The sequence below is a fragment of the Coccidioides posadasii genome, chromosome 4 (genome assembly GCF_018416015.2).
Source record: "Coccidioides posadasii str. Silveira chromosome 4, complete sequence".
Lineage (NCBI taxonomy): Eukaryota > Fungi > Ascomycota > Eurotiomycetes > Onygenales > Onygenaceae > Coccidioides > Coccidioides posadasii.
In genome coordinates, this window is record NC_089410.1 from 616254 (window position 1) to 637330 (window position 21077).

The window sequence follows — 21077 nt, forward strand, 5'->3', positions numbered from 1 at the left end:
ATTGCTGTGGCTTATGTGTTGTAGTGACGATGGGAGCACAGTCCCAACAAGGGCTGTCATCACGGCGCTGCCCCTGTGGGAAGTTCAGGGTCCTGGTTGTGGCCGTTGTGTGTTTCCTTTTTCCTTTTTAGTGGAGTCGTGAGAGCAACGATAATGCTGATTTGAGTACGGAGTAGCGCCAGTTTCTACCTCCAGAATGTTTACGGAATTTAGTTAATAGTTACATTTCCGAGAGTCTGGTTCAACTTCTGCAGTGCATCAGAAACATAATATAACAACCACCCACAGTGAACACAGCATGGAGCAAGTTGGACCTTGCTTCGGGGCCGTGCTATTGACACAGGTAGGCCTGATTTGAACTACTTGGGTCCTACGTTCCCCTTTTTTATTTTTATTTTTATTTTTATTTTTATTTTTATTTTTTTTTTGGAAGGGTGTGCACGGTTGATTGAGTCTGAAAACCGATTCCATTGCTCGATCCAAGTTACGGCCGCCATCCGTAGATGTATTGGCGGTCATTATCTCACCCTGCCCGGGATCATATCAACAACTATTTCCACTTTCACTTTCTCTCACCTGAAAATTCTGAAACTGCAGTAGTGTTTGGCGCGCGGGATCTTCATCTCTCTCTGGAAGCTTGTTTGACACAAAAAAAAAAAATAATAAATAAAAAAATGAAAGGAAGGGGGGGGTATAGTTACAACTCGATAGGCGAATAATCGATCACCTTGTGCATCATTTAAAACGAAGTAAAAATAGCAAATGGGGGAACTGAGGGACTATTATGCCTTAAAGTGCACCCTGGCACAACTCCCTAAGAAATATGACTCGAGGCAGCCTTCTCCTCGTCTTTGAATTCGGCGAAAACCCTGTCCTCTGCCGGCGCCACACCCATCCTTTCAGCCTCCTCGAGGCTAAACGTTCCGAACTGGTCAACATCGTCGATTTCGCCAAGCCCAGGCGGCGGAAACACCTTGTTGACCAAGATATAAACAACAAAACTGATAGCGAACCCGAGAGGGTATGCCAAATTGTACAGCTTGACGCATGCTTGGGGCACGGGGATCGATGGGTTGATGGCATTAACAAAACCCGGAAGCTGTGGTGCAAAGCCAACAACCCAAGCAGCAAAGGCACGAGGATTGATCCCATGCCAGAAATAATAGATGCCTTCAGGACGAGGGTGATATAGGTCGGACAGCTTGATCTTGCGAGATCGAACCACCCAATATTCACTGATCATCATGCCGCACATGGGTCCGAGGAAGACAGAATACGCTGACAGGACGTTGATGAATGTGCCGGCGGAGGAGAGAAGTTCCCAAGGGCAGAGGGCAATGGAGATGACAAGGCCGATATACGCCCCACGTCGGATGTTGATGAACTTGGGCAGTAAGCCACTGAGGTCCATACCGGCGGAGAAAGCGTTATCGATCGTGTTGATCGCGAGCTGACACACAACCAGGCCGGTCCCTGCGAAGAAGGCTCCGGCGCGCGATTTGGCGTTGTAATCCGCTTCCAACCACATGAGAGCCACGTCCGGGGGGTTCCACAGAGCAACTCCGTATATCTTCTGCGTCGCGGAGGAGACGAGACAGCCGAGGGTGGGCATGATGGATCCAAGGAGAACGATGGAGAACCACTGTCCAAAGACTTGATCTCCGGGTTTGGTTGCAAATCGGGAATAGTCCGGCTGATTCGTCAACCCGACGGCGATGCCCCCGACCACGGTGGTGATGCCGTTCACGATCGACCAGCCCAGCTCGCTGGAGGAACTCGTCGTGGAAGGCTGTGTGAGGAGGGGGCCAGCTCCATGTGCGGCGGTAAGGGCCCAGATCGTCATTCCCACGAGCGTGATAAAGGAGATCGAGTTCATGACGTAAAAAAGACGCTTTGTCCTCTCCGGTGGGAGATATAGGATCGGAATGGTAAGCACGTTGTAGACCACCCATCCGGTGAATTGTTTGGTGGTCATGTGTGCTGATTCCGGGAAGGTGTTCTCCATGCGATGGAAACCCGAGAAGATGGAGGCGAGGATGGCGGTTACGCACAGGCCGCCGGTCCAGGATTGAACTGCAAACCACACGACGGAGAGCAGGATTCGCTGGAGGAGAGCCAGGTACGAGCCGTAGATACCCCAGACCACGCGAGAATAGACGGGAAAGCCGATATGCCACTCGGCCCCCACGAAACCGTTGAAGACCGCAACTGCGGCGATGATGATCTTTCCAACGATAACGGCGATAACAGTCTGCCAGACGCTGAGGCCGAAAGCGACGAGTGAGGAGCCACTCTGCCAATTACTCAGGGCAATCTGGTTGATGGCCCAGAAGGACAGGAAGGCGTATACATTCCATGTCCTCCGGCGAGGAGGCAAGGGACGAATATCATCGTTGATCCAAACTGAAGATGTCGTTTCTTTGGAGGTGGGAACATAGAGGAACTCGACCACCCTACGAAAAGACATGATGGGATGGAGGAAAAAAAAAAAAAGAAGAAGAAGAAGGGAGAAACGATGTCGACACTGCTAGGTAGCGTAGCAATGCGATTTGATTACGGGGGAGGGAGACAACGTCCCCTCGGGAAGCGAGTGGAGAGGAGGAGGCAGCATTTATGAATACTTTTTTCCCGGTGTCGCTGGGAGGACGTGTCTACGGAGCTATCTCTTGAAGCTATCGCTTGGAGGCGAGACGGGGCGGAAAGGCTCTATTCCGTGTAGATGGAGAAACCCCCCCCCCTCTTGGAGAAAGTCTGGGAGACAGGAGAAGGGACCAAACCCAAAAAGAGGCTGGGGACCCTGATAAGGAAAAAGCTGCCCCCGGGAAATACAAGCCCGAGGTCAACCGAGACGGAGTTTGCTTGCTTGCTTCCCATGTGGCATTTTTTGTGGGGAAGCATCCGGCGAATTTCACCAAATCAGAATCCCGACAAAAAAAAAAAGGAAAGAAAGAAAGGATATGGAACTGGGCCCTGGGTCACCCTGAGAAGGAGTCTGTTCTTCCGCACTATGTAGCCATCTTCCTGGAGACTGGGTTTGTGTGGGGCCCCATCCATAGACCCGGGTTTCCCGTCGCACGCGATGCGATGCGAAGATAGACGATGGGAGAGATATCGATATACCCATAGATTGCGGCCGGATGGGAAACGGTGGTTCTCCCTCCCCATGGTGAGAGCGAAGACGGTGATGATGACGATGATGTTAGAGCTGCATGGTTCCGGCTTATCTGGCCAGGCTTGCAGAGCAGCAGCCTGCCCCAGGGACAGAACAAGACCGCGAGAGAGTTGATCCAAGTAAATTTTTCTCGAAGCTCTCTTAGGATGGGCTGGATGGTGGTTGAGCTCGTCCACCCAGCTAGTTGAGTTAGTTTTGAAACTAACCAGCCCAACCTTATCCCCACATCATGATCGTGCTAGCCAAGTACTTTATGCATGTACTCCGGACATGCAGGACATGATGTACATATATATATATATATATATATATATATATATTATGATGCACGCTTAATGTCCTGCAGAAAGACGCCTCGATGTCCTTTTTTTTTTTTGAAGTCGCGAAAAATGCAACGTGGGAAAAAATTTCCTCCGCAGTCGGTCTCCGATTCCGCCCCTTCGAGTGCCCGGCGGGAGAGCGCGCTGATTGGTGGAAACCGACGCGCGGGGACGGAATCGACCCCAGCCAATCGGAATCGCAGGTGGCCGGTGCTCGTGTTTTCCGTGCAGCTCAAAAGACTCGAGAGAGACAGCAGCGGACGGGCGAGCTCCATCCGGGCAAAGGTGGTGGTGATCTGGGCGTGGAGGGTGGTGGGTTGGGGGGGTTTTTTTGCCCGGACATGGCATCCTGCGAATCCGGTCACGTTGGCCCGGGTAATTGGCCAGAAACCTTCTCACAACCAGAGCTGTCGGCGGTGGGGATGTCCGCGTATCGATGAGTCCACGGACAAGGGGGAGACGAGAGAGAGAGGGGATGGGGCGGGGGGGGAGAAAGGAAGATTTGTGGGAAGAGGACATATAAGGTCCTGGCGCTGCGGTCGAAGGGCGATATTCTCCTCCTCCTCCTCTTCTTCTTCTTCCTCCTTGGTCTCTTAGTTATTTATTTATATATATATAAATTTTCTTTTTTTCCCCCTTTCCGTAAGCTGACTGATAGATACGTCAGACCAAAGGACAGCGTAGAGCACCGTTTTCTTCATTTTCTCTTCATTTTCATACTTTTTTTTTCCTACTAGGATATATTGGCTTGTTTCCCTCTTGCAAGCGATTCCATCCTCTCCCTTATCAAAAGGACATATACCCCGGGATTGATATCTTAGAAATATCAGTTTTCGTCTTTTCCTTTTTCCTAAACCAACCGCCCGCCCCCACTCCGGCTGCATAGATATCTTGCACGATGGCAGCTGCTATTAAACCTTATCGCATTGGCGTGGACGTTGGCGGCACCAACACCGACGCTGTGATCCTTGACACACGGGAAACCAAGTCTGCTAATCGCGGCGTTGTCGCCTGGCACAAGACTCCCACCACCAGTCCCAACGTGACCGATGGGATCGAGGCCGCCGTCCGCAGCGTCCTGGACCAGTCCAAGGCACCCCGGGACCAGGTGGCGTGTCTGACGATCGGTACCACCCACTTCATCAATGCCATCGTCGAACATGACGCTCGCCGGCTGTCCAAGGTGGCCATCATCCGGCTCTCGCGGACCTTCACCAGAGAGGTCCCGCCCTTCTCTGACTTCCCGCCCGTTCTCAAGTCTATCATGAACGGCTACTACTGCTACGTCGACGGTGGCCTCCACATCGATGGCTCCCAGGAGGCTCCCATCAACGAGGACCAGATCGTCAGGGAATGCGCCATCATCAAGGAAAAGGGACTTGACGCCGTCGTCATATCGGGCGTCTTCTCCCCCATCGATGACCATTTCCACCAGGAGGATCATGTCCGGCGCATCGTGCGCAGGGAGCTCCCGGACGTGGACATCGTCTGCTCCTCCGAAGTCTCCCAGATCGGATATCTCGAGCGAGAAAACGCATCTATCCTGAACGCGTCGATCCTCAAGTTTGCCAGACGGACCATTCGCGGCTTCAAGAACGCCATGAAGCGCCTGGACCTTAACTGCACGCTGTATCTGACCCAGAATGACGGCACTCTGATCGATGCACCCTCCGCCGCCCGCCTCCCCATTCGCACTTTCTCCTCTGGACCAACTAATTCCATGCGAGGCGCCGCGTATCTTGGCCTCAGCGGTCAGAGCGACGGCACGGAAGAGAAAACTGCAACCATCGTCGTGGATATCGGCGGAACCACCAGCGACGTTGGCGTCCTCCTTCCATCTGGATTCCCACGTCAAGCTTCCGCCTACGTGACCGTTGCCGGTGTTCAGATCAACTTTGGCATGCCGCACCTTGAATCTATTGGCCTGGGTGGCGGCTCCATCGTCCGCTCCGAGAATGGTAAAGTGACCGTCGGCCCCGATTCCGTCGGCCACTTCCTAAGCACGAGAGCCAAGGTTTTCGGCGGAGACGTTCTCACCGCCACAGATATCGCAGTGGCGGCGGGTGAGAAGATTGGAGATCCAAACCTCGTCCAGGATGTCGACCAGAACACCGTTGCCAACGCCCGGGCACGCATGAAGACTATGCTGGAAAACGTCGTTGACCTGATGAAAACCTCCCCTGCTCCTCTTCCTGTTCTTCTGGTCGGTGGCGGTTCCGTCATAGCACCTACAGAACTAGACGGTGTATCCAAGGTCATCTGTCCGCCCTTCCACTCAGTTGCCAACGCCGTCGGAGCGGCGATGTCAAAGGTTGGCGGCACCGTCGACATGATCCAGAGCAGCGAAGAGCGAACCGTCAAAGAGATCGTGGAACAGGCAAAAGAGACAGCCATCGAGCGGGCGGTTGCATCCGGCGCGCTACGTGAAACGGTCTACCTGGCCGAGGTGGATGCTCTCCCGCTGCAGTACGTCGCCAACCAGGTGCGCGTTATCGCAAGAGCGGTTGGCGAGTTATCCCCAGACGGTGTGCCGCCCAGTGACAGTGTGCTTGACGATGACGACGAAGATGACGAGCAGATCTACAAGGAGGCGGCCAAGAGGGATGCACATCTTGATGAACCTAATGCCGCCGCCGTCGATATTGAGAAGTACAGACCAAAGGTGGTTAAAAATCCCAAGACAGGGGTACCCGAATGGATAGTCTCTGAGCTCGATGTTCAATGGATAGCCGACGGGTGCTATGTGCTTGGCTGTGCCGGTGGAGGTTCGCCTTTTGGCGAGTACATCCGAATCAGAGATCAGATACGACAAGGTCACACCATTCGAATCATCGACGCATCTTCATTGCCAAAGGATGCTCTGATCTACTGTAAGTCCGTTTCCTTTGCATTGCTTACTTCCTCCAGTTCCCTTTTTTTTTCGATCTCATACTTAAATTTTTTTTTTTTTCATGAATAGGGGGTGGCCACATGGGATCTCCCGCTGTGTCCGTGGAGCGCCTGGCACATGAAGAGACCGAGCATGCATTCCTGGAACTCATGGAATACCTTAAACACGATTCTATCGACGCTGTCATGGGCTTGGAGATTGGAGGTGCCAACGGACTTCAACCATTGGCCCTAGGCTCTACGAAGAATCATAACTGCCCGGTTATCGATGCGGATTGGATGGGTATGTGAGCCCCTTTGTTCTTTTTAATAGGTGCAGCAGCCTTTTGCTGACATATATCCAGGCCGTGCATATCCAACATACTGGCAAACCACCATGTGTGTTTATGAAGAGAAGCAACTAGTCCCATGCGCCATCGCTTCAGGCGACGGCCGCTCGATCATCATGACCAAGACCACCGACGACGAGATCGTCGACAGAGCCCTCCGCGCCTCCTGCTCCGAAATGGGCTCCCGAGTCGGCATGGCCGCCAAACCCACAACAACCGACCGCGTCCACAAATACAGCGTAATCAACACCATCTCTCTCGCTTGGCGTATCGGGCGGTGCATCGCGCGCGCCCACGCCAACAACACCCTCTCCACCGTCGCTGAGCAGATGATCGACGAAATCGGCGGTCCTGAGACCGCCAAGGTCCTCTTCCGCGGCAAGATCATCGCCGTCGAGCGACGCCTGTTCAAGGGCCATTCCTATGGCGAAATCACCATCCAGCAGACACAACAGTCGGAGGAAGAGAAGTCCGGCTCCGACAACGTCCCCGCCGTCGCGGTGGGCGGGACGCTAAAGATCCCCTTCAAGAATGAGAATATCTACGCGAAGCATATCTCTGAGACGGGCGAGGAGAAGTACATCGCCATGGTGCCGGATCTGATTTCTGTCCTGGATACGCAGTCCGGTAAGGCGCTGGGTGTACCGGAGTTTAGGTACGGCTTGATGGTTACCGTGCTCGGAATTGCGTGCTCGCCCCGATGGTCGGACACGCCTCGGGGCTTGGAGTATGGTGGCCCGGGAGCGTTTGGATACAAAAACATCGAGTATAAGCCGCTGGGAACCTATGTTGAGCCGAAGAGTGTCGTGTTTGAGTTTGCGGAAGACTAAAGGATGATTAGTGTACATTGCTTCTTTGCAACATGGTTTGTTTTATTTATTTATTTTTTTTTCCAGCTAGGCAACACCCTGTTACATAGAAATAGAGAAATTTTGATTCTTTCTATATCATTCCCAAAATGCCACACCTCTCCGCATACATCCCGGGTTTCTCTAATTCGTATTTTTGACCCTCTTATGAAGGCTTAACCGCGCTTAGTATCTGAGGCGCTAGTTGAGAGAGAAATTGATGGCCTTCAGCCCAAAACCCCCCAGAGCTCTTTGCTAGCCCCATAACGGAAGGCTATCACTTCGTATTAGCATTGCGATTTGGTATCTCACGTCGTCCCCAGGGGGATTCAGCCAACGGACGACAGTGCCCCCCCCTAGCTAACAAGCTTCTTTTGTGTTCAAGTTTCCTTGTCAATGCATGGGGTATAGAAAGCTTATCAACGTCAATGACGTACGTAGTCTGGGCAGCTTGTATTAACATCCACCCCCTTCCCCACCCCCTAAATAAAGGCAGCATTTCAAGGAGTGAATATCAATTGGGATTCAATTACATTTAAATCTCCAAGCGGATTTGTCTATAAGACCCGAGGATTGGGGTGTTTCGGAATATAAATCCAATTGAGTCAACATGCATCTCGCAACTCATGTGAAGTACCCCTGACATTTCATCGATTTAAACCCACTGTCGCGGCCCCGAATGGCTATCCAGTAATTCAATTGCCTCGTCCAACCTAGATCTAACAATTGCGATATAGGTGAATCCAGAAGAAGTTATCGAACAACTTCGCAATGACCCCGAAGAGAGCCATCGACGGCACGTTTTCACCCTCAACGCTGTCGCAACCAGAACGGCATATTCCACTCGCTACGCAAGCAGCGAGGAGATACCGAAGTTTAGAATACCTCAGCTAGGGGCGTCGGCAGAAGCGGTGTATCGTCTTTTGAGGGATGAGCTGGACCTAGATGGGATTCCGAACTTGAACATGGCGAGGTAGGCAATGTTTGCATTTCGCTTTGGTCTAGGTGCTGTCATTAAGGTTTTGGGGATGACTTGGGAAGAAATAGCCTACAGCTGAAGGAAATGATGGCTGTCGTGGAAGGGTATATTGGAATGCTGCATAAAGTTACTAACCTGCATTTTGATAATCAGCTTCGTCGGCACTTTCATGGAGCGCGAGGCCCAACAGCTGCTCGTCGAGAACATCAGCAAGAACCTTGCAGATGCGGACGAATACCCTGCCCTGATGGACCTTCATGCCCGGTGTATTTCGATGATCGCGAACATGTGGCACCCTCGACCTGGTGAGCAGCCCATCGGAACAGCCACTACGGGATCCTCGGAGGCGATTCAGCTAGGTGGCCTGGCAATGAAGCGACGGTGGCAGGAAAAGCGGAGGGCGGAAGGGAAAGATACATCGAAACCCAATATCCTGATGGGAGCGAACGCACAAGTGGCCCTGTTGAAATTCGCGAGATATTTCGATGTTGAGGCAAGGATACTGGATGTTTCTGAGAACAGTCACTACCGGCTTGACCCAAACGATATCAAGAAGAACGTGGATGAAAATACCATCGGGATCTTCGTAATCTTAGGCAGTACCTACACCGGGCACTATGAACCTGTCGAGGAACTATCCAGAATTTTAGACCAGGTGCAAGAGGAACACGGCTGGGATATACCTATCCACGTTGATGCAGCAAGTGGTGGCTTCATAGCACCTTTCGTACATGCAGGAGCCGGTGGTTCTAAGTGGTATATTTCCAGAGGATCCGGTTGGCTTTTATACGCTGATTTATGATTAGGGACTTCGAACTTTCCCGTGTCCACTCAATTAACGTGTCGGGCCATAAATTCGGCCTTGTGTACGTTGGACTGGGATGGATCATTTGGCGTGATCGCGCCTATCTGCCAAAAGACCTCATCTTCGAGCTGCATTACCTTGGAGGAACTGAAGAGTCATTTGGCCTGAACTTCTCTCGCCCAGGGATCCAGGTCATCGGCCAATACTACAATCTCATCCGCCTGGGCTTCGATGGGTACCGCGAGGTGATGGAGAACTGCCTGCAGAACGCTCGGTTGCTGAGCAAGGCTCTTGAAAGGACCGGATGGTACGTTTGCGTTAGCGACATCCACCGCAAAAAAGGCGATTATCGCTTCCGGGGTGTTGGCGAGATCCAGCCGCACAGGCCAGGAGAAACCTCGGCGGATTACAACGAAGGGTTGCCTGTCGTCGCATTCCGGTTCTCCGAGCAATTCAAAAAGGAGTATCCAGACGTGAAACAGGAGGCCATAAGCTTGCTGCTCAGAGCAAAGCAATATATTATTCCAAGTACATGAACCATGGTTTCCTCCTCTTCTTCTTCCCCCTCCTTTTTTTTTTTTTTTTTTTTTTTTTTTTCTTTTTTTTTTTCCATTTAAGCATGTGCGCAGAGCGTGAAACTGGCCAGCCGACGCTAACCTCCATGGGCATCGTCTAGATTATCCGCTACCGCCTAAAACAGACAACATTGAAATCTTGCGCGTTGTCGTCCGTGAAAGCATGTCAGGAGACCTAATTGACAAGTTGATATCGGACATAGTCGAAGTCACAGAGAGGGTGATGACTTCCGAGCCCATAGATGTTGCAGTCCTTCAGAGCAGGCCGACCTCGCTCGCACGTCGTCATGGAAGGCTGGAAACGAAGCTTCCCGCCAAAAAGATCACTAAAGTCAAGGCTGGTGAAAAGGCCTGTCATCCAATGGCAAAAGGTGGCCATCGTTCCGTGTGCTAATCTCACAATATAAAAACCATGCGTTGAACAGTCGGGCCTAGATGGTAGAACCACAGAGGTGTCTTTCCCTGGCGTCGGAACCTTTCCAATTCAGTTGTTTCTCGGATAATTAGATATCCCGATATAACCACGCTAGTCTAATTAGGGTTAGATATCTTTTGCAGGATAACCTTGTTAGGTAATCATGCCTTTTAGCCTCATTCACGTGACCCACATAGATACGAGAAAAAAAATCTCACGAACGCTTTGGCCTGGCTGAATGATATGTACAGTAGTTATCTGACCTCGATGACAGAGCCTCCAGTCCAAACGCTGTTATTAATTCAAAATCCTATGCACTCCGTAGAGAGAGCACAGCATGGCTCCCTGCTTTTAAGAGCTTCCGCTCATGCTTATCAGGCTGGAGGCCTTTGTGAGAGGTAATCTGTACACACATATTCATGTCCGTGCACCCAGCCGGTCGATACATAATCCACTGCCGACTGGGACACCCTTGTTGAGATAAGCCTTGTCGAGATAAGATAGGTAGTTATTCCAGCCAGACCACGAAGTAAGGACGGAAGACATAACAGACAGTTGGGTCCCAAGGATGTATCCGCAATACCACGGCTCAGATTACGTTCAGAGCTCACAGGGACATTGTTGGCTGACCGGCATGCCATGCCTGACCATCGAGAAACAGCACCAGCGAGCCTAGTGTGTCGGCATCGGCAAAGGGCTGGAAGCGTCCCAGAAAATTACGGTTCGCCGCGTATGTGAGCTGTATAAGGGACCTTCTCCACACTCGCTTTTTGGTGTGTTCTCCACTCTGACGGGACCCGTCACGGCTGGTAAACTGCGGAGAAAAAGACGTGGCTTGCCACTTCCAGAGCCACCGACGTTGGTCTATCTCAATCAACACGCCCTGGCCTCGACTGCCAGCCTGCTGAAGCTGGATTTCTATCTTCCCTCACTGCTGCCTGGTGCCTTATCTTCACTCTCAAAGGTCCGGTATTCACGTTCGAATCTCTATCACCGGGGCTCTTCGGCTCCTGGCAAAGTTTCTCGGCAGCGTAAACTTGGAGCCAGCGTCAAAGCTTACCCCGTAACTTGCTTCGACGCTACATCCATCAGCGCTCTTGGAGTCCCCGCATTTCTGGCCCTGTGCAACATCGTTGAATCGCTGTCGTGTCCGCACAGTCTCATGGGCAGCTCCTTGCTTTTTTCATCTCTTTCTTTGCACCCGGAGATGCCCCATGCCTTGAGCTGGAGACATCGCCCTGCCTAGGTATCTATTCTCCATACATTCTCGATCCCTCCTCCGCCTTGAGTTGGCTACGACCCAAGGAGCATTCAAACCTAATCGCGATTCATATACTGGATTTTTCTCCATGCCGAAACCTTGAGCTGAATCTTTCAGGCATCATTCACTGTTGGGCATGGAAGTCATCCGAACTCCCCCAGCTGCTCCGCTATCAGATGTCTCACCAAACAACATTTCCGCCGCAGCCGCAGCCACATCCCGGAGTCCCACGCGCATAGGTGCTGCGCCGTCAAAAGCTCCGGGAACCTCAACCAAAAAGGGCACAGCTGACGGATCGGCTGGCGTGAAACCGAAACAGTCAAAGAGTCGGAATGGTGAGCACCTACTCATTTACAATTTAGTTGCTAATCTGATGCGTTCACGATATCTTCTGTTTCCATCCCAATCTCGCCGCATCCGCTAATATAGAATGCTTTTGGTAGGGTGCGTGACTTGCAAATCAAAAAGACTAAAGTGCGACGAGACAAAGCCAATATGTCGACAGTGTCAGAAAAGAAATGTCACATGTGGAGGTTATAAGAAGGACTTCAAATGGAGACCCTTTGAGGAATCGAGTTTCGCCAATAAGGTATCCTCTAAAGGGAAAAAAGGTATGTTTATTCCCTCCATTCAAGAGCCCTAATAGGGTAATTGACATCTTGGTAGTAATCCCGCTGCCTCGGGCTTCATCACTTTCGCCTACCAATCAAATCTCCAACACATCTTCAAGCCCACGGAGCCCCGGAAGTCCAACCTGGCAAATTCGGAGCAGTGACGCACAGAACGACAGTCCCCTTTTACATTCCGCTTCTCCATCAAATCCAGATATCGTCTTTCCCAGTCCAAGCGATGTCCTTCTTCAAATGCCTAGCCCGCATGAGCCTGCGCTTGAGGGTCAAGACCGCATTTTACCTCCGAGCCCACTGGAATTTCCACTTGGCCAGTCGCCCAATTCTAGAGATGATCATCTTTCCGATACTCATACCATTCACACTCCTAATGCTTCATTTGATGGACAGCAATATGGGTCCTTTTTCCCACCTTACATGAACGGCGAGGATGGGGAAATAGAAGAAGTCGTCAGGCAGACAGACCTTTGGGGTGATCCCGTATCTCCGTCGATGATATCTCGAGCATTATTTAATCTCACAATGCCAGTGGAACCCAAATTTTCGTCTGGAAGCTCTGAGATGCTGCTGATGAGGTTTGACCGAAGAACCTGTGGCATATTGTCCGTCAAAGATGGGATATCTGAAAATCCTTGGCGCACACTGGTTTGGCCCTTGGCCAAAGAATCCCCAGCATTGTATCATGCCATTTGTTCTTTGGCCGCATTCCACTGCAGCAAAGAAGATCCGCAATTGAAAGTTTATGGGATGGACCACATGCGGGAAAGTGTTCGTGCTCTAGCCATGAACATTAGAACAATGAGGACGGATGCTGCTCTGGCGACCACACTCGCGCTCGCATTTGCAGAGTCATGGGATAGGCATATATCTAACGGAGTCCAGCATCTCCGCGGAGCCAAAGTTCTTGTCACCCAAGCTATGGAAAACCAGAGGCAGCTTTCAGCTCGGCGCAGTGACTTCGCTCGTTTACGTTTCCTCTACAATACTTGGGTATATACAGCCGTGCTAGCTCGCCTAACATCTCTGGAGGAAACCGGGTTCGACGATTTCCCGCTGCTTCCTGAACCATTGCCCCATACCCGCGTTCATGAAATAGACCCTCTACTTGGTTGCGCCGCTACGTTGTTCCCTCTGATTGGCCAGGTTGCCAATCTTGTTCGGAAGGTTTGCAGTACTAAAACTAATTCTATCGCCATAATATCACAAGCAATCGAATTGAAAACTCTAATCGAGCAGTGGGAGCCTCCTAAATACTTCGAGCCGCCGGAAGATCCAACCTCTGATGTCCAACATAGCTATCAAACCGCTCAGGCGTACCGCTGGGCAACATTACTGCATCTCCACCTCGCAGTTCCAGAGATTCCATCAGAACCTGCAAGTGAACTTGCAAAACGAGTTCTTGTTCTATTAGCGACAGTCCCCCTCAGCTCTAGGGCAATCGTCGTGCAAATTTTCCCCCTTTTGGCAGCAAGCTGCGAAGTCGATAATGAGGAGGATAGAACCTGGGTTCGAGAACGTTGGGCGGCAATGCAAAATAGACTAATGATAGGGAACATTGATCGCTGCCTGGAGGTTATCCATGCTGTCTGGTCCCGCCGTGACGAATATAACTTGACAAAGCTCAGAGGCCAGCAAGTTTCCTATGTCATCCCTCTAGACCCAACGCGAAGAGGGAATATCCAGCAAGGTAGCGCTATTGATGACGACTATCCCGAGGCTTTAGATCTATTCGACGACCAAGGAAGGCGGCAGTCGGTACCGGACATAAGTAACTTGAGCTTTGGATCCCCCATTTTGTCCTCGCCTATCCCTGTTCCAGTAAGGAAAGGATCTATGCATATGCCACTGGAAGGTTTGGAGTTTGAGAAAACGGTTCGAGGCAAACTACACTGGCTAGGAGTTATGAGGGATTGGAACTGGGAAGGTAAATATCAAATTACCCCCTGTTTTATGCAAACTGACCTTAATTAACCAATTATTTTCCTGGATAGTGCTGCTGGGATAGTGTCATCATTCACAAAATTCCTAACGATGCTATGATTATTATTCATCTAAGCTCTACTTTCCACAGTTTATGTTATGGCCATCGACACTAGCAGTTTCCCTACGGAGATCATACGAAGAATCGTCTCCCCTTGCATGCCAGCCCGTTATTCCTTTTTCTGGATGCTGCAGGCCCGGCGCAATTTTTTTGCCGTCCACTTCGCGAGTCTTTTCTACCTCCTTCGATCCTCCTGGATTAACAACGACCAATAATGAATCAAGATACGTCTGAAGTTCGTCCGTGACTGTCACGAGCGCCGCCATTACCCTGTCCTTCGAGGTGTCAGTATTCGACTCGGTCCGTCAATAGATAAGTGACAAGCTCTTGCTTATCGCCCCAAGTATCCACAGTGGAACCTAGCTCCAATCAGCCGCGGAATCTCATAAGCTTCCCTCCAGTGCAGACGCCTTCCGATCCCAATCTCCATTTTTGATAAGCAGGTTTACTTATCCGGCGATAATTTGACCGTCAAAGATCCTCAGCCTAGATAACCAAAGCCACCTATATATATGACTAATACGTACCGAGATATCCCATATGGTGCCCACTAGCTCGCCCTTGTAGGGCTTTTGTCTGATATATGTCTATTTCTGCAAATTTTCCAGCTTGCCGTGATTTTTGCTTGGTTTATAACATTATAGTTGATTTGATAGGTCAGAGTATTTTGGTTCTCTGTCCAACACCCGGTTCTGGTGTTTATAGTGGCAGCAGTAGCGGTGGTATCTAGATCACGGCCGGTGTTTTCTGGACTTTTTCAGTTCCTGGACACTGGGTTCTGAGGAATTTTGGTGTGAATGAACTATTTCTAAGCGCATATCTTCTTTTCTTTTCTTTCCTTTTTTTTTTTTTTTTTTTTTTTTTTCCCTCAATTTATTTTGTTGAGTTTGGGATCTAGGCCTCTTGCTCAGGCAGAGAATGGGGGTTTGTTCATTGGAACCTTTCTCCTAAGAGAGGCACGAGAAGCAAATACACGGTTTACTCACCAATTATCACATTCAGTGAGGGATAAAGCCTGGCTTCATTGATGCGATTCCAATATTTGAATCTGGGACTTCAGGGGAGGTAATCTGGAAAACAAACTTAATTACCGACAAATGTGAATAATTCAAATAGACCAACCACAAATCCACCAGAGATCAACAGGACGGTGAAAACAAGAAAATTGCGGCCATGAACAAAGAGGGAGGGAGCTATTATCCTAATATACAAATTGCTTAACGCTGCAGCCAGTGACCTATCATCCAAGGCTCCAGCCAGTTTCGACGCGAAATATTAATACATCATACATCATTCTGAAAAGTGAAAAATGTCCAGCATTGTGTGTCAGTTCATATATGCAGGTAGTATTATGGAGGACATCCCATGCATAGTACCTACCGAGTACATGATGCATGTATCGGGCCTTTTTCAACGATATTCCTTTCTGGGAGTAAGATTCCGGACTCACTTAACGGGATTGCCAACTTTATGAATCATAACTACCCAGCTACAGGCAACACGGGAAAACCCGGTATCGCACTAGAAGCTCCCTGCAGCTTCCTCCATACTGCGTACAGACTATTTGCTTCCTCATTGGCCGTTGTAAACCGACGCTCAATACATGGCAGAGTAACGAAAAGTGCGCGTCACAGCGGCTCCATCCTCCGCGAAACTTTATCAAACCGCTAATATTGCCACAATAGCTACTGCTGCAGATGCCAGGACGCATGGGGCCTGAAAAGCGCGACTCAGTGCGCAGGGACTCGACTTCACTCACTTCCTTGTCTGATGATCTCCCTGAGCTAATAACTCCATCACGAATCCAGACATACGTGTCTGGTGACAGTATTAACCGGTCTCCGACTATTAACCGGCTTCTGGAGATAAGACCATGGCGGCCAGTGCAACCCCGGAGCTCTCGCAACCTTACACTCACGCGGGCCACAAACCTAGAGGCCCTGCTTGTCCAAGCTGTTGGTAGCGAGTCTGGGCCATGCAAACGTTGCGCGCGGGGGCTAGGTCCATTTGTTGGTTGCATGGCTCTGGAGGGATTCCTCAGCGGATCGTGCGCAAACTGCCATTTCAACAGCGCCGGACGCTACTGCTCTCTGCGAAGCGGTAAGCTTAACATGATTTAAGATTAAAAATAAAAATAAGAATACAAAAGCAGGCGATGTACTCCGTACACTAACTGACATAAATTATAATGCAGAAGACAGAATCACTCGTCGCCGTCCGCCTGTTCGCGCGCGGAACAGTGCATTGAGCAGCAGTTGTCCCCGTCGCCAGCGCGCGGCGTCCAATGTCCCGGAAGGGGAAGCCCCTGCCTCTGAAAGTCCACTAATCGATCATCGACTAGCGCCAAATCCCTCATCAACCGCAAATTCTGCCGGCTTAGCCAGACCTGCTCGTCGCACTGCAACTGAAGCTTTCCGTGAAGAAGACGAAGAACAGGGTCAAGAAGTGATAGACCGTCGAGCCCGTAGGGCAAGATTGCTTCAGATTATGAAAGTCACCACGCAGATGCAGGAAGCAATGACTGATCTGCTGCGGCTCGTTACGGAGGAGCTTGCGGAGGAATAAGGGGAAAAGGAGAACAAAAACAAAAATGGGATCTTTTCTCCAATTTTTTTTTCCATTTGTTGCTTTGTCAATACATAATATGCGAAGCAAGATGTGTGGTTTTGAATATGGCCAGGAGCGGAAGACTTAGCAGCAGTGCTTCATTGACCACATATGACGGGCCTCTACCGTCTTTTGGACATCTATGCATGCATTTTCAAGCAAGAATAGATGTCCTTTTCTTGTGCTTCTGGCGGCTTGCAACAAGTACTTTTTCTCTATGCGAAGTGTCCATCAGCAAACAGGGACAGCAAGAGTAGAAACACAATCCTTTTGAGCAGTGAATTGAAATGTTCTGTACTCTGTAACAGTATGTAATATTTCCGTACCGCCAGCAAATCTGGAACCAAAATGGCAGGGGAGCTTGGTATCACACTGTATTTACATCCCTACTGGTGTGTCTTGCGCGATGATCCTCAAGCCACGTTTTGATGATGGAGCTTGAAACTTTTTTGGCCTGCTTCCAACAATGGGCGGATATTCTGTGATTAAACATAAGCTCTGTGCAAGTTAAGAGGCCCTCCAGCAGCCAGCATATAACTAACCTAACCGTCGATCTTCTCACTGTTCTTTAATACAACCCCCAATTGAGGTGCTTTGGTGTCATACTCTTGGAATGACTTTTAATCCTCAAAATGCCCACGTCATATTGTCATTTAAGACCTAACAACACAGGCCCGCCAAGGTGTATCTGTTTGCACTTTGCTTGCTTTCAGGGAGGGTGGAATTGCTTGTTGTCATTGCTGCCAATCCTCTCGCAAGCACATTTTCCCCACCTTATTCTTTTTTTTTTAAAAAAAAAAGAACGCTCTGGAGCTTGATACTACCATAAACAAATACATATTGACTGGTGACGAACACCAAGAGAACAGGTTGCACTCAAGCCTTAGTGAATTTTCAGATTTCCTGTTCGATGGCTTCTTTCTACCTTGTTGGTTCTACTATTCCGCTGTGTTTCCTCTTTCTCGAAAGGTACTTGGTGGCGAAGAATACTCTAGGCTAGATATCAACTCTCCAAGCACCGTTATCGTTACGTGACATGTCACAAATTCGACGCCATGAAGCAGTGATGCGCTTCAAGCAAGAAAGCAAAATTACACTCAGAACAGGGAGTGGGATCCTCTTCTTGAGTAGTTATTTGATGCTCCAGAAGTAGTCCATATACTCACGCATGCCTTAACAGTAAGGGATAAAAATTTGCAATTAGGACCATCCACTCCTTGTAAGGAATCTCTTCCCTTAACTGCTCTGTACCAGCTCTCTTTCTCAGCCTGAATTCAAAAACACCACTCTTGACATTCTTGATATGCTTGATAATAGTGTTGCATGTCTTATTGATGGCACTGAGATAGACAGATCATTCAATGCAATCGGACTCGCAGCCGTGCCCTGTACCCTTCCTTTTAAGCAACTTTTATTTCTTCTTTAAGCCTGTCCTAGAATAGCTAGCCCACAACTATTGAATTGGTGCCTTTCTGCATTCTCCAGGATCTTTCTGTTCGATGCACATTCCACAGCACCGGTGTTCATGCAATAGACCTGCTTTCCATCTGACTCTTTGAAATCCACAGCGCAAGCTGTCACATACTTCACTTCTCAGCGGTAGGAGGCTATACTGACAAATTTTTCTTCGATATCGAACCGGTGTTACAGCAGGACGGATCTGCGGATCTGGGCCGTTTAACGAGTCAGCCGGCAGTTGGTCGGATGGTGGGTGTTTAGTGTTTGCTGCACCGATATCCATGGTGGAAATGATTTAAGCCTTCCTCATCTCTGGGAAGTGTGTCTGTTGCATGTTGACTACCATGTTCGACCACCACTGCTCCCGTAAACCTCATGGCGGAACTTACACGCACCTTGACCGGCGAGACGAAGGATGAAATGCTGCTCAAGTCAAGTCCGTGTTGTGCGCAGTGGAATGATTACATAAGCAGGTTTAAGAGAGGACTAGCCTAAAAGAGGAAAGCTTTGCCGGGAGCTAACCTGATACGGATAAACAATCCCATGTTCCTTATCGATAAGCCCCTCGCGACGGCCGTAAGAAGTCGCGCGTCGCGGACATCGAACGCCGGAACAGCATCAAGAGCGCTGAGGACGGCGAGCCTGGGAACCAGTCGCATCTCCAATTGATGGTTTGGTTGCGGTTACCCTGTTCCTTGCAGCTACACTGGAAAGATGCTCACTATAGTTGAAAATGTTTTTTGTATGGAGTACTCCGTACATTGCTGAGGGATAACGTCATTGAGCTCGGTGCTTCCAGAGCTTCCCCTCCTTCTAGTCAATCAATTACCGTCTGTGTGAGTCTGGGTCAGTGTACAGGACGCCCCGCAGTGCATCAACAGAGTCCCATCACCGGCAATGGCCGGGCACCCTTTCGCATCGCCGTGCGTGTGTCACCCTTCCCCTCTTCCAGCAACCCGGAGGGGTGTGGAGAGCGAACTTCGGACTGGTTAGCCTGAGTAGGGAATCAATTGCTCGCATGCATTTGACGCTGTATATGCATATACATATATAGGGGCTCATAGGCTTTCAACTTTTCATCTTCTTAGGCTCACATGAAATCCCTTTTCAACTTTCACGTCTTCTCCAACAATTGACATCGTAGGTAACAACATCCGGCAGATTCTACGAAGGTAAACCAGCTAACTAGACAAGCCCTACCAAGGAAAAGCACTCACCTTTGTATCTTCGACAATATGGCTGCTCCCGTCGCATTGAGATACCAACCCCAGGCTCAGTCCACCTTCAAACCCCCGTTGATCGCCAATGACAACGCCTTTCTGGGCGATGTATTCACCAGGTAAGTTTTGTTTTCTTCATATTTTCCACACTGGTGTTCGGGAAGCTAACGGTTCTTCTTTTTCCTTTTCCCGCTATCCAGCCAAGCCGAGAACCCAGAGAAGCCTATGTGCGCTGGTTTCTACAGACTCGAGAAGGGAACCCCCTTGGTCTATACATACACCTACGATGAGATGAAGATCATCCTGGAGGGTGAATTTGAGATCTCCGACGCCACCGGCCAAAAGGTCTCAGCCAAGCCGGGCGATGTCTTCTACTTCCCCAAGGGCGCAAAGATCACTTTCACGACGCCGTCGTATGGATTGGCTTTCTTTGTGAGTATCTCCACGGTTGTGCGGTCAATGTGTCCGGATTCAAACTGACTGGCGCTTGCGCAGACTGGACAACGTGCCGAAGGCGGAGCTTAAGCCGCCTTTCTCTGAGGCCGTGAAGAGTCGATTGAACAGACTTTTTCGAGGGAAAAGAAAGGTGTGGCCTTTCAGTTAGATAGAACAAACACTTCAAGATTTGGGCATTGGATTCCCTCTGGTCTTTTGGATACGATCCTCCTAGATCTTCAGATGAAATACCCCAATATATTGTCAATATATACCTCCGTTAATTTGTTCTCTTTTTTCCGTTTCGACGAAGAGTATCAAGTTATCTTCGATCAACGTTCAGATAACAAAGGAAGAGACATATATGTCCGGTTATCCATCTACGTGACGACTGCCCTAAATCCTCCGGGGAGCTTTTTTCCTCTTTTAAAAATTCCATGGAGAGCCAAAGCACAACCCTTGGAAACTCAGTAGCCCTGGATTCACTTTAGGGTCCTAACTTACCATGTACCACACTTTTGTTAACACCTCGAAAAGTTTCCAAGGTTCCGCGAGATACTTGGCATCGTAATAGCCCCATGATATACGGAGTATATTCTCCAAAGTCGAGATGGATTGCACATATACGAGTGTTATTCCCACCATTCTCCTTTTAAGATATAGATTGCACAGATCGATCATTCATAGCGACCATTGGCACGATGCCTTTTCAATATAAATGTGGTCCACGATGAGCCCCTTTTTTTTTTTTTTTTTTCCGAAGTTTGAGTGTCCGAGGCTATCCAGCAGTATCAATTGGCAGAGTCCTGTGTTTTAACCCTTTTTGCATGGAATCCGGGATGCATTTCTCAGCTAAAGAGCGTGTCACCATAAGGGGTATCGCAGAACCTTATGGGAAATAAGTATCGTCTGGAACCATGCGATGACCCGAAGGATGTGAAATAAAGAACGGCGGTGAAAAAAGATTCTGTGCCACTCTCCCGTGCACAGTCACCCGCAGAGTTGCCCCATGTTGATCCCTCTCCAGGATGGGCTTCTGGACCATATACTACACCAAGTATCACTGCGATTTAATCCCCACTGGGCCGAGCCAA

The 21077-nt window shown here is 49.7% G+C and overlaps 6 protein-coding genes across 7 annotated transcripts; 5 read left to right on the forward strand and 1 right to left on the reverse strand.

Annotated features, from left to right (window-relative positions):
• Positions 1-814: 814 nt before the first annotated feature.
• Positions 815-2467, reverse strand: D8B26_007101 (uncharacterized protein; the record flags this gene model as incomplete). The annotated part of the gene is made up of 1 exon (XM_003071950.1): positions 815-2467. The coding sequence occupies one exon, from the start codon at positions 2465-2467 to the stop codon at positions 815-817; it is 1653 nt and encodes a 550-aa protein (XP_003071996.1).
• Positions 2468-4229: 1762 nt separating this feature from the next.
• On the forward strand, positions 4230-7615 carry D8B26_007102 (uncharacterized protein). Its single transcript, XM_003071951.2, has 3 exons — positions 4230-6362; positions 6452-6664; positions 6726-7615. Exons 1-3 carry the CDS (start codon positions 4391-4393, stop codon positions 7538-7540), a joined length of 3000 nt encoding a protein of 999 aa, XP_003071997.2. The 5' UTR covers positions 4230-4390; the 3' UTR covers positions 7541-7615.
• A 452-nt stretch (positions 7616-8067) lies between these two features.
• D8B26_007103 (uncharacterized protein) lies at positions 8068-10450 on the forward strand. Of its 2 annotated transcripts, XM_003071952.2 has the most exons (5): positions 8068-8186; positions 8296-8531; positions 8691-9293; positions 9344-9870; positions 10019-10450. In XM_003071952.2, exons 1-5 carry the CDS (start codon positions 8169-8171, stop codon positions 10309-10311), a joined length of 1677 nt encoding a protein of 558 aa, XP_003071998.1. In that variant the 5' UTR covers positions 8068-8168; the 3' UTR covers positions 10312-10450. The 2 variants fall into 2 exon arrangements, with proteins under 2 accessions (XP_003071998.1, XP_065981506.1); XM_066125424.1 differs by having other exon boundaries at positions 8068-8531.
• Positions 10451-11729: 1279 nt separating this feature from the next.
• D8B26_007104 (uncharacterized protein) lies at positions 11730-15391 on the forward strand (the record flags this gene model as incomplete). The annotated part of the gene is made up of 4 exons (XM_066125425.1): positions 11730-11928; positions 12037-12204; positions 12260-14146; positions 14214-15391. The coding sequence occupies 4 exons, from the start codon at positions 11730-11732 to the stop codon at positions 14225-14227; spliced, it is 2268 nt and encodes a 755-aa protein (XP_065981507.1). The 3' UTR covers positions 14228-15391.
• Positions 15392-15960: 569 nt separating this feature from the next.
• Positions 15961-17139, forward strand: D8B26_007105 (uncharacterized protein; the record flags this gene model as incomplete). Its single annotated transcript, XM_003071954.2, has 2 exons — positions 15961-16363; positions 16458-17139. The coding sequence occupies 2 exons, from the start codon at positions 15961-15963 to the stop codon at positions 16826-16828; spliced, it is 774 nt and encodes a 257-aa protein (XP_003072000.1). The 3' UTR covers positions 16829-17139.
• A 2393-nt stretch (positions 17140-19532) lies between these two features.
• D8B26_007106 (uncharacterized protein) lies at positions 19533-20259 on the forward strand. Its single transcript, XM_066125426.1, has 3 exons — positions 19533-19667; positions 19749-19980; positions 20044-20259. Exons 1-3 carry the CDS (start codon positions 19564-19566, stop codon positions 20071-20073), a joined length of 366 nt encoding a protein of 121 aa, XP_065981508.1. The 5' UTR covers positions 19533-19563; the 3' UTR covers positions 20074-20259.
• Positions 20260-21077: the final 818 nt, after the last annotated feature.

Bases quoted from the DNA above. Each gene is read 5' to 3' on its own strand.
- D8B26_007103 (XM_003071952.2), top strand. The intron at 9,294-9,343 runs GTATATTTCCAG...ATTTATGATTAG, and splicing joins GGAGCCGGTGGTTCTAAGTG to GGACTTCGAACTTTCCCGTG. The intron at 9,871-10,018 runs GTACATGAACCA...GGCATCGTCTAG, and splicing joins AAAGCAATATATTATTCCAA to ATTATCCGCTACCGCCTAAA.
- D8B26_007106 (XM_066125426.1), top strand. From the start codon at position 19,564: ATGGCTGCTCCCGTCGCATTGAGATACCAACCCCAGGCTCAGTCCACC. The intron at 19,668-19,748 runs GTAAGTTTTGTT...CCCGCTATCCAG, and splicing joins CTGGGCGATGTATTCACCAG to CCAAGCCGAGAACCCAGAGA. The intron at 19,981-20,043 runs GTGAGTATCTCC...GCGCTTGCGCAG, and splicing joins CGTATGGATTGGCTTTCTTT to ACTGGACAACGTGCCGAAGG.
- D8B26_007102 (XM_003071951.2), top strand. From the start codon at position 4,391: ATGGCAGCTGCTATTAAACCTTATCGCATTGGCGTGGACGTTGGCGGC. The intron at 6,363-6,451 runs GTAAGTCCGTTT...TTTCATGAATAG, and splicing joins AAAGGATGCTCTGATCTACT to GGGGTGGCCACATGGGATCT. The intron at 6,665-6,725 runs GTATGTGAGCCC...ACATATATCCAG, and splicing joins TATCGATGCGGATTGGATGG to GCCGTGCATATCCAACATAC.